The 12,561-nt window shown below is 41.1% G+C and overlaps 1 protein-coding gene across 2 annotated transcripts in view; it reads left to right on the forward strand.

Moving 5' to 3' along the window:
* ARHGEF9 (Cdc42 guanine nucleotide exchange factor 9) overlaps window positions 1-12,561 on the forward strand; it is a 490,351-nt gene that overhangs the window by 460,468 nt on the left and 17,322 nt on the right. For both annotated transcript variants that reach the window (XM_089685190.1, XM_089685191.1), the window contains one exon: window positions 428-496. In XM_089685190.1, the coding sequence (XP_089541316.1) occupies window positions 428-496 (69 nt within the window). The remainder of the gene's footprint in view (window positions 1-427; window positions 497-12,561) is intronic.

Here is a 12,561-nt window from a genome sequence, read left to right on the forward strand (position 1 = left end):
CTACGTTCTGCTGAAGTCCTGCTCCCTAGTAATAGCTAAAGGTGGACATGAAAAGTATGCAGGACCCCCTGTGATTCTGTTTCTCTGAAATCTTCCATATTGTAAACATTTAATGTTACCATTTAGCATTACTATTTAACTTCCAGTGAAAGCTAAAATGTTGCAGCCAGTTCTGGAGTGGGTGAAAGCTTGTTCCCAGTAGCCTACAGAATATCTCATTTATCATATATGGTATTCTCAAGATCTGTTGTGCAATTCATTTGAAGAGTCTCATGATTAGTTGCACTAGCTTGTTATAAACATTGGGGTTTTGAAAATGAAGTTATTATTTCTTCAACATTTCATTTGCATTTCTGTGAAAGTTAGTAGGGGGTCTTCTGTGGTTTTGAAAATATGCTATTAGTGATATTAGCTGTCTCTTTTTCAGGTTTTGAAATCTCAGAATACCAGAAGAGGCAAGCGGCAATGACTGTGCGTAAAGTGAGCAAGCAGAAAGGTATGACCTCTGATTAAAGCAACTGCTGGAGCAAACCTATTGTAACACCTAAGTTAAATCTACATACTGCACAGTAGCAATGTTTAATTAATTGTGCCATTGTTCCCTAGATGTGAGGCATTGTTTTAGTAATATTTTTTAAAGCAAGACTATGTGTGTATCCCACAATCTTAGGATCCAAATTTACACACAAGTGTCCTCCATGTGCAGAGTTCAACATTATCCTTCACCCACCTAAAACCATAATGGCACATTACCATCTCATGAGTCACTGTAAGAAAAATTGCCTCAGCCTTCTAATCAGGCAGTAAAAAAGGCAGCAGCACATTGTTGCGCTCATCCCTGTGCTCTGCTTGGTCTGTCCAGGGTAGAACAATGTTCCAGGTCTTTGGTTTGTCAGTGCTCCTTTGCAATCCATCACATGTGCCAAGAGATAAAAAAGAGCAGGGGTCCTTAAACTTTCTAAAGAAAGGGACCAGTTCACTGCCCTTCAGACCTTGAGGGGGGCAGATTGTGGCCAGGAAGAATAGAAAATTATCCAGTGGTAAAAAATACTCCATGGTCGGTGAGCAGTGGGAGTAAAAAATGGCCTAGTAGAAAAAAAAATAGCCAAGTGCCCATGGTTAGAGGAAGGAGAATAATGCCCTATTGTTGGTGTCAGTGGAAGGAATAGTGCCCCACAGTTGTTGTCAGTTGAAGTAGTTCTCTGTCGGTGGTGTCAGCAGGAGCAATGGTGCCCCATCATTTCTGTCAGTGAGAGAAATAATGCCCTATCTTTGCTGTCAGTGGGAGAAGTAGTGTTCTAGTTTATCATTGATGTCAGTGGAATGAATAGTGCCCCATCATTGGTTCCATGAGAGGACTAGTGCCCCATCATTGGTTCCATGAGAGGAATAGTGCCCCATCATTGGTTCCATGGGGGGGAATAGTGCCTCATTACTGATGTCAAAGGGAGGAATAGTGCCCCAAGGGTCACATCTGGCCCATGGCAGCAGCTTGGGGACCACTACCTTAGAGTATGATAGCTGTTCATGTCTCTAGCATGTGCATCTGTAATGACCATTGTTTTCTTTGGTGTTAGCCATCAGTCTCTGTGGTTTATCCCATTACACTTGCAAAATTAGCACAGGGAGTGCCAGGGGCCTAAAATACTATTTCAGCATGGCTGAGCAGTTTGAAATCCATCTTGTAGACATTTTAATTATTTAAAAAAAAATGCTGCAGGGGCAGAATGTTGATTTAAAGGTTCACCTATTCTGTAAAGTGATCTTACTAAACTGTTGATTCTTTCATTATGACTAAGCATGTGATCGTGTAAAACATGTTAACAGCCATTAATATGCCCTGGTGCTTTTTGTGTCCTATGGATCAATAAATTATTTGCACATTTTTCATCATTCCTCCAGTGTGCGGCCAACCCTTCTTCCTATTTACTGTTGATTCTTTGCAATAGTCATTATCTCAACCCTTAATAGCTTTGCCCCATTATTTAAAGAAGAATTCCGGGATGGGCAAGAAAATCACCCATTAATACACCCCCTACACAAAACACTAAACAGTTAATACAATTTTGAAAATTCTTAACGTTTAGGAGAAAAGTCTAATTGAGTTTTTATGACCTCATCTCTGTAATTCAAAAGATAACAGCATCTGCTCTGCCAAGAAGGAGGTGTAACAGCAGGGATAACATCATATCCTCTCCTCTCTGTCTGGAATAAAAGGAAACTTCAGTTCCCATCAACCACAGGGAATTGTAGTGAATGTGGACGGGTACACTAGGCTGTACATGTTGAATGTGTCTCAGTCTGCCCACCACTGTAAGTGGGGCTGAATTATATCATTGCTTCCTGGAAAAAGAACTACAAAAGTGATGTGCCAAGACCAGTGGCTGGGGGAATAGGATGTATAGCAGCCACTGGTCTTACAAAAAGGAAACCAAAGAGAATTAACTGTTTGATTTGAAAATGCATAGACTATTTCAGAGCAAGTACTAGGTGAACCAGAAGATGGACAACATATTTAGTGAAGGTAGGAAATCAGCAGCAAGGACATGTAAAGAAGTTTTTGCCTAGAGTTCTGCATTAAACTTACTTGGCCTAGTGGATTTACTATACAGTAGTAAAAACAGTCATCACACCAGGGTGAAAGTTCTTGTGTGTATATATATATATATATATATATATATATAGAGAGAGAGAGAGAGAGAGAGAGAGAGAGAGAGAGAGAGATCCAAAATTAATAAAACTTTATGCTATAGCTATAAACTAAAAACCAAAAATATGTGGGTGACAATCTTTATAAATTCTGGATTTCGAACAGATGTAGAGAGGAGATGGTTTCAGATAAACAGGTACAACTTAAGTAAGAGGACTTGTTTAATCTCCTTGTATCGCCTGAGCCTACTCACTTCACTCAGTATACTGTATGTAAGAGTTTACAGCCACTTTAAAGTCATTCTAATTTTTTTTTAATTAATAAACATAAACATGTAAACATAAAGGTCTCTCTGGCAGAAGTAGTTTACACACAAGGTGCAGGGGTCAGGAGTACATAGTACACAAAGTGCAGGGGTGCATAGTGTACTGACCAGCATGCATTACATGGTCAAATCACTCCCTCCCCTCAGTATACATCTTCCCGCCCCAGTGCACATCTCTACCCCACCCAGGATACATCCCCACCCCAGGACATTTCTCCCTCCTCTCTAGGACACATCTCTCTCTCCTTCCCTCTTTCCAGTGCACCTCTCTCCCTCCTTCAACCCCACAGTACATATCTCTGCTTCCTCCCCCCACACCAGTACACATCATTACACTATAAATTAGTTATGCGTAAAAATTGTGCAGCGCTAACAATATAAATAATATTCAATGAAATGCAGATAGTTCTGTGAAAAGTCCAACAGGAAAGAAAATATATATTAAGAAATATATGTATATATTGTATATATTAATTAAAAATTGCGACCCAAGGTGACACTGTTAATCCTGATATGATGTTATTCAACAGTCCATGTGAGCGGCAAACAAATAGTTAAAATGCACACTCACCAGATACGCATAGATAATGTGCAGTATAAAAATCAATGAAGATCTGCCCGGAATCCCTCTTAAGTGTGGTACTGGAGAGAACAGCCCAGGGTGGATGGATAACATCAAGGTGGCGCTGTGCCTGGAGGTCTCCTTTAAGGATATGGATGCAAACCTGCACTACCCCATAGTCTCAGTCTTGCAGACCTCAGAAACTGTCAAGCTTTGCAGAAAAAAATGTGCATTTATTATTTTCCCTGCAGGAGCCTGAAAAGCATTACACCCCTGATCAGTGGATCAGGGGTGCAATGGCCAGACTCCTGCAGACAAGCCCTGCAGCTTTCAACCTGTACCTCTATACAGGCTGTCTATTTGAAAGCTGCAGGACTTGTGAATGAACTACAAGGGCGCTCATCAGCAACCCCACAGTTAATACAGAACTACAAGCCATCTGCCTCAATGGCTGACGGTACTTATAGTTCATTAATTCACAGGAAACTGTGAATGAATGACCCAGCTGTTTGTCCTTCCCCCCATTCCTCCCCGCAGTCTTTTGGGACATGTGACAGGTCCCAGAAGATTATGGGGCATTCAGGAAGTGCAGGTAGGAAGAAAAAAGCAACCGAATGCCTGAGCTCCTGCGCTGGACAATGGACTCCACAATGTCAATATCCCCAAATGTGTATGAAAGGAATGTAAGCCTTGCTGCCCTCAACGGACTAGGGAAATCTAAAGAGAACTTTATATGAAGAGACAAAAAGAGGATGCACAGGCCTAGTCCATTACCTTTAAAATGAGATTTATTGATAAAAAGTAAAATACTCACAAGAGAAATAAAATCAAATGAGAAGTATGTCACAAGAGATGCAGTGTGGTCCTAAACCCCTGAAGGTAGTTTGGTGGGGGACTGTAGACCTCTGGATAGCTGATGGCTGACGCCTTTTGAGGTTGCACTTCTTCCTCTGAGCCAATGTCTACACAACCTGTGTCCTCTCTTAAATGGGCTGTGGACCATGTGGTGTGTGATAGTAGATCCCGCCCATTGGGCTGAGACATCGGGGGGAGGGGGGGTACATTCACCAAGCATTGTCGGAGGTGGGCCCACATGTCTAGAGATGCAAGAGTGGTGTGCTGGAGGGTGTATTGATGCTGGCTGCTGGGGGATCTATTGTTGCTGTAGGGGATCTATTTTTGCGTAGTGGTCGATTGTTGCTGGGGGGAGTGTGGGTGAATAATAAAGAATTCAGGAAGTGCAGTGCTACTCGCGCATGTGCAGTGGGCATCCAGTTGTGAAGCCGCAAGCTTTCACAGTCGGGTGCCCACACTGAAGATGTCGGCGCCTGGAACACCAGACAGCTGGTGAAACGGGCTGCAGGGAGGACACCGCGAGATCATGGGACAGGTAAGTGGCTGTTTTTAAAAAGTCAGCAGCTACAGTTTTTGTAGCTACTGACTGTTATTTTTTCACAGTGCGACTGAAACTCCGCTTTAATATTCAAAAAAATGCGTGATGAATCCATATTCATAAAATTTGGAACTTATTTTTTAAGTTTGATTTGTTCAACTGCAGTATTGTATGTGGTTCAAACATTGGAAAATAGACTTCTTCATCCTCCAATGTGATCTTACTTTTGTAGAGGGTGTAAACAATAGTCAAACATTTCCCAGATTTCTACCGATCGACTTCTGTACAACCATTCTGTTGAATTTTTCCCTCTCGATCAGGGCTGTAGGCTATAGCCTACAACACTAAACAATGTATTCTAATGGTGGGGGAATTCTCCCCACTGTCAAAATACAATAACTCACAAGGGAGGATTCCCCCATCTACATTGAGTGTGTGAATGGGGAAATCGAGTCAGTTTTTTTTTGTTCAACCTGCTGGTTGAACAAATAAAATGACTAATTTGTGGGCTGCCCAACGTAGACAGTCTCGGTCCTGTAGTCCTCAAAACAATGTAGCTAATAACAATGTAGCACAGGAAGTTATCAGCTGAGAAAAGTTTTGACAAGATCAGCAGATATTTTTTCATTTTATCAAACACATATAGACAAACTTTTTCAATATTATATATTTAACAGACCAAAAAGGAGCAAATAGGAGAAGTTAATTTTTAAGGTTTACATAGCATTTACATAGCCATACAGCCAGCAGTATCACATGTCTGCCATAGGAAGGGCAAAGGTGTCTTTGAAGTGCAGGCTATGATCAACAGTCTGTCTTCACCTCCTCTGTGCTGTATGAGGCCATATTGCAGCACACACTGGACAAATAAGTGCATGTTGAGTTCAATCAGGAGCAGTTGGTTCACAAATTATGAAGTGGTAAGTTTTTAATAACTGAATAGTTCATATTGAACAATGATTTCTGTAAGCTTAAAATAAAAAAATGTAAAGGGTTACTTTAAATATAGTTTGGGTAGTTAATCTATAAAAAGATTCATCCAGCAGTGGCTGAAAATAAAAAGGCAGTTCTAGCTGCTTTACTTGCCTTGATCTCTGGTGCTGTCCCCCACAGATTTACACATACAGCAATGCAGTGCCACATCTCTTTCAGGTTGAGTGATGCCCATCATATTTCAATCCACTTTCTGTGAGCCCAGTGCATCAAGGCTTTACCCTCCATTCTGGACTCACAGGAAGGATGCTTCAAAATTTTAACCACTCCCCTGCTTGGTAAACAAAAGAGAACAAAGATGACTTGTGATGCCATTGGAGCTAGCCAAAGACACTGTGAAAAAAATTAATTTTGTTGGGTTTTTTTTTAAAGGGGGAGTATTGCCAAAACTCCTTTTGGCTATTCTTCTCCTGTGGCTTAGAGGAGTGCAGTTCATTCTGCACTCTAGTGATCCAGTTTCAGCCAACAGCTATTGACTGACATCACAGAGCCAGTCCAGGCTCTGAAAAGATCCCTAACATGTGGTTGGGACCCACACAGAACCCTGGACCAGCACCTGGCTCACACTGAACAATCTGCTGGGGGGCTGAGCCAGCCCCTCCACAGCCCAACGCTCCTAGAGCAGAGCATGGAGTTGGTGACTGACAGTCACAGCTCTCTGCTCAGAGCAGCGGGGGAGAACTGACCAATTGTGGTCTTTGATTACTCAGTTCTCTGTGCAGAGCCTAGGTGATGCTGCATCCACCTCAGGGAGTATATTTTTTTTTTTCTGAAAACTATCCATACTTCTCTGTTTTCCATATTTCTCTTTTAAGTGTGCAAGGGTGCTTCAAAGTGGTGGAGGCCTTTAGGGAAAGGATGGGGGAAGACAGCTGGGCTTTAAATCGATGGCTGTGTTAACGGGTTTGTGTACTCAAACATTAGCTTTTACTTTTTTCAGCTGTAATTCCTTGATGGTGGTGGCATGGTTTCAGTCTAAACATTTAAAGTCAGAGGAACATGGTCTCACTAGTAGCTACATTTCCCCCTACGTTTGCAGTGCAACCATCTCGTATGTCATCACCTTCTAAGGAAGCATTCTGTTAGATTAACTGTTTAAATTGAACTCCATGTCCCTATGGCACTAAAGGTTTTAAGTATTATCAGCTGTATAGACAGCACTTTGCAGTGTAATGACACGCATGATGCGTGAAGCAAGGGAACTCTGCCGGCAAACCGCAAAACGTTCCTCTGAGTGAACACATGTGACAGCATATTGCTGGTAAGAATGCTTGCTGGCTTTATTGTACAACTGGGATCTTTGGGGAAAGTCCTTTGGCTAAAGCTGATTAATTTTCTCCTGACTGCAGCTATAATCTAAGCTACTCTTGGTAGACACAGTGTAATGAGATCTTCTGTCTAGGGTTCTGTACTTCTACTATAAATCACCAGACAGCTAGAACATCCCTATAAATATGTAGAATCGGGACATTTTTTTAAAATGGGAGTCTATACATATTTTTTAATTCTGTTTTTTATTTTAGTATAAATGATAAAGTTTATTTAGGACAATTCATGGCTTTATGTTGATGTTAAAGCAGAACTCTGGGCAAATAAAAAGATAAAAATACAGTTTTGCATTCATGAACATATTATTATTAAATGTATTTTTAAATGCAAACAGTGTACTTAAGCTTGGCTTGGTATCAGCCTATGTAGAGCAGAGCTCAGAGCAGGAGAGGAAGAAGCAGCTTTACAAGCCAATCAGTGCAGGTGCCAATAAATTAACTTATTGATAGGGGAAGCAAAGTTAGTTGTGTTAACTGGACTGCTGCTTCTTCACTGCTTGGGACGGGGTCATGGCAGCTTGGGCAGCTTGGACAGCTTGGACGCAGAGGGTTGAATGATGTTGACTATCATTCAACCTGGAAAGCTGAGGATATAAAATGTCAGAAAAGAAGTAATGCAGAGGGCAGCTCTAGATTGAAGACGTTTATTAATGCAGCATTTAGCCCTGGCTAACTGAATGCGATCTCAAAGTGGTGCAATTTGGTCCCATTTAAAGGGCGACTTCAAAGTAGTGCTGATATAGACACAAGAGTGATGTCAGTGCCATTTTCCCTACAGTCTATGAGAGTTAAATTGCACTGAAGTGGTGAAAAAGTAATTCAAAAACTATTTTTCAAATCACACTACTTGAAATCACACCTATTAAGATAGTGCCATAGAAATACATCAGATGCAACTTCAGGTGCGATTTGTAAATCGCACTTCGCACCTGAAGTTGCAGCAAAGTGAACCAGGGCTTACCTTTTTATACTAGACCTTTGCTTTAAGCTATTTTCACATTTCACAATTGTGTAAAACAGTATATCTCATTTTTGACCAACAATTATTCCAAAATTACATTATCTGTCTTTTAAAGGCATGATAATTCCTACAATTCAATAAAAAGAGAGAGTGGCCTTGTAGCTAATATGTGTGACATAGGCATGGCTTATGATGTTAGTGTTTGTGTGACCTTCCAAAAGTGGTCTGTGAATGAACTGACCACTTTTCCTCTCATTTTGAAGAGATTTCCTCTCAGGTCTGGTTGTGTCCCCAGGGCAGGAAGGGAAGGGAAATCTGCCCAATGGAATACAGACAACAGGGGTTTTCATTCTTCTAAAAAATGGTTATACATACACTTTATATATACTCTGGTCAAAATTGAAAAAGCATGAGCTGCATACAGGGGCACAGCTTTTCTTGATCAGTTTTTTCTTTATCTAGGTATATTTATACTGCCTCAGTATGCCCAACTCCCCTTTATTAGTAATCTAGTGATTTGACAACACCTTAAAGAAATCACCACTCCAATCCGCTGTGAACGCACTACCTGCTGGCTCTAAGTTATAACTCTTGTGCCACTGCAGGATTTAGTGAATGCTGTATTTGTATAGATAGATAATCTTTAATTAGTTGTGAAGATGTTCCTGAATACTGGTAGAACTCTATGCTCTGTCTCATTCACTATATCAACTGCATTACCAGACTGCAGTGTTTGGAGTGATTTCATTGCTGGGAAAATTTTCTATCATAAAAACAGCTTACATTCAGCTTTTTTTTTTTTATTTTACGCTGGAATATTTTTCAAATGTGGATATTTGATTTAGTGTAGTAAGAGAATATCTAAATTTGTGTTTCCCTAAATCCATTAGAATGTGTTGATTCCAGTTTACAAGCTCACGTCATATATCTGTATTGCAGCAGCGTGCACCGTATATCCCTGTAGGGGTGACAAACCCATTGGTGTAAGCTGCAGTTGTTCTTTTTTTGCCTGCATGATGTGTTCTCAGACACATGAACAGCTTGCAATATTTATTAGGGAGAAATGCTTGGTGCAGCTGCTTGCTGCATGAAAACAGGAGGAACGTGGCGCTCACATGTTCAGCAAGGAATTTGGCAGCTCGGAATGTATAAAATGAAACTTTAATTTCCTACTGGAAAAAAAAATGGCATCACTTGCAGAGGATTTTTTTTTTCTTTCTTTCTAGAGAATGGCCTAGTTATAGTCTCTGGAAACATCAATATTTCATGATATAAAAAAAGAAAAAGATTACTACAAATACACTTGAAAAATTGCAGTAGCCAAGGTGTTGGGTCATTAATGGGTTTATTTATTAAAGTTGGTACACTCAGAACCACTCAGAAGTGCATAGAAACCAATCAGCTTCCAGGTTTTATTGCTAAAGCTTAAAGTGATACTAAACCCAGGCCCCTGCATTCACTATATCTGGTCTCCCACAGTACACAGAACATAGAAATACAGTTATTTTATTAAATATAAACAGCTAAATACCTTTTCTCATCAGTAGTTAGAGCTGTCTTGTGACTTCAGTGGAGCAGTGGCTAAAGCATGTAGGAGGAGTTTTCTTTCTGCTCTAGGAGGATGTGAAACCCCTGACCCTCTGTCTGTATAGGACTGATTGGCCCTGTGCTGATCACTTGCAGTCTGCCAAGAAAACAAAAACACTCTGGCAATACACACCAAACTGAGCATGTGCATGTGACTAGGGTTTCAGTCTGTATCAGGTGGTCACTTCAACAAGAGGAGGGGCAGAGAAGAAAGGATCAAACAGCCTTTTTACACAATGCAGAGGATTATCCCTTTAGGCTCCACAGTGAAAATAGCAAGCTTGCTTTACTGCATATACAGACTGATGTTACTGTTGTGGGTTTAGTAACACTTTAATTGAACAAGCTGAGGTTAGAAGCTGATTGGTTTCTATGCACAGGTGCACCAGATTCTGAGTGAACCAACTTTAGTAAATACATTTCTAAGTATTTGGAATAAGCTCCGCCCTCATCTGGCATTTCACATTTTGAAGCGCCCAAACTAGTGGGTGGTCTGAGTATCCCAGCCCTTCGCCACTATTATAAGGCCACGGCACTACAGAGGATAATAGGCTGGCACCATCATGTTAAGGATAAATTCTGGGTTCCTCTGAAGAAGTTTTCGGCTGGCCATAAGTTGCCTCATGCCCCATGGCTACCCCACTCATCCCACCTGGGTATTTATTTTTGTGGAGTCTTTCCCCTTGATGTTAAACTCAGCATTAGCCAGGACACATGATAACACTGTTACCCAAACATCTATGTATGTTATTGTTCTTTTTTCTGTTTCTGTATATGAAAACCTTTGCTTGAAAAAGAAGGATTACTTTAAAAAAAACTAAGTTTCATGTTATGTGATCTGCTTGTTTTGCAGAAGAATTTATAGATTATTTCCATGGAACACAATATGGGGGGGTCACTAACCAAGAACTGTTTTTGGCGCAGTTCAGTAAGTGTACATAGTTTGGCATTTTATTAATGCCGCTAGTCTTAAGCTGGCCATAGATTAGTGGTCTCCAAACTACAGTCAGATGCAGCCCTTTGCTTCCCTTTAAATGGCCCTTGAAGCACTATTCTTCCCACTGACATTAACAATGGGGCATCATTTATGCCACTGAGACCTACAGTGGGGCACTATTCCTCCCACTGACACCAATGATGGGGCAATATTCCTCCCAATGACACCAGTAATGGAACACTATTCCTCTCTCATTGACACCAATGATGGGGCACTATTCCTCCCACTGACACTAATAATGGGGTACTATTCCTCCCATTGACACCAACGATGTGGCACTATTCCTCCCACTGACACCAATGATGGGGCACTATTACCCTTATTGACTCCATTGATGGGGCACTATTCTTCTCATGGACACCAATGAAGGGGCACTATTCCTCTTGCTGATACCAATGATGGAGTATTATTACTCTCACTTACACCATTGATGGGGTGCTATTCCTCTCACTGAAGCCAATGATGGGGTACTATTCCTCTCATTGACACCAATGATGGAGCACTATTCCTCTCACTGACTCCACTGACGGGGCACTATTTCCCTTACCGACACCAATGGTGGGACACATATTCCTTTCACTGACACCAATGATGGGGCTTTATTACTGATGCGAGAACATTTTCTACTCCTACTGGCCACAGTCCGGCCCCTTTAAGGTCTGAAGGATAATCATCTGGCCCTTTGTTTAGAAAGTTTGGAGACCCCTGCTGTAAATGGCTCAAATGGAACCAATTCCTCCATCCACACACTTGAAGTGGATAGAGCAATCCTACCCACTGAGACATTGTATTTTGACAGCAGGGAGCTGATTCAACAGAAATCAATTGTTAGATCAACTTCTGTTGAGTGGTAGTGGCCACACATGGATCAAAATTAGGCTGATCCCTGCAGAACTGGCCAAACTTCAATCCATCTATGGCCAGCTTTGCTCTATAGCACGGGTGTCAAACTGGTGGCCCTCCAGCTTTTGCCACACTAAAGTCCCATGAGGCATTGCAAGACTGACAGTTACAAGCATGACTCCCAAGGCAGATGCATGATGGAACTTGTAGTTTTGCAACCACTGGGGGGCTGGCCGTTTGACACCCCTACTCTATAGGTACAGTATGTATCCTAAAACTCTCAACTTGGCATGGAACTGCAAATCCTACAGTGACCGTGCCTATAATTTATTTGAAATATCAACAAGGGGCTTGAGCTTCCACAACTTATATTCCAAACACACAAAAACCCTGCCATAAAACAATCCCTGGAGCATCTTCCTCTATCTTTTATAATCAGTCAGGACATGGAGGATGATTTTATCCTTTATGGTACTTGTTACTCATAAATTAGCCTTAAATGTTTCTGTGACGTATTGTGCTGGATTGACCAAACTGCGAGTGGGGTTTGAATTACATCCTGTACCATATACTGGAGAAATAAAAAAAGAATTAAAAAAAGCACTTCCATAATATCTATAGCACTTTAATGAAGTGTAGCTGCAATGAGAACTATCTTGCATTGATTTAGTGAAGGCAAATAGGCTGTTCACTTTGCAAGGGATTTTTCATTTTGCAAACAAGTTTTCCCCAAGCTTAGTGAATTTGGAGAAAATTCACTTTGCAAAGAATATTCAATCACATGAAGTATTTTTTCCACACAATTGGATGATGGAAGTCAGCAGGTCTTCACCTTTCCCTTGCAAATCCTATTTGCCTTTTGTAAAGCAATCCCAGTCTCTTTATGCGCTGTTGTGCCAGAGTTTCAGGCAGAAGGTTTCTG

This window comes from Staurois parvus, unplaced genomic scaffold (assembly GCF_062004578.1).
Source record: "Staurois parvus isolate SC_StPar_1 unplaced genomic scaffold, SC_StPar_1.0 ptg000365l, whole genome shotgun sequence".
Classification (NCBI taxonomy): Eukaryota; Metazoa; Chordata; class Amphibia; order Anura; family Ranidae; genus Staurois; species Staurois parvus.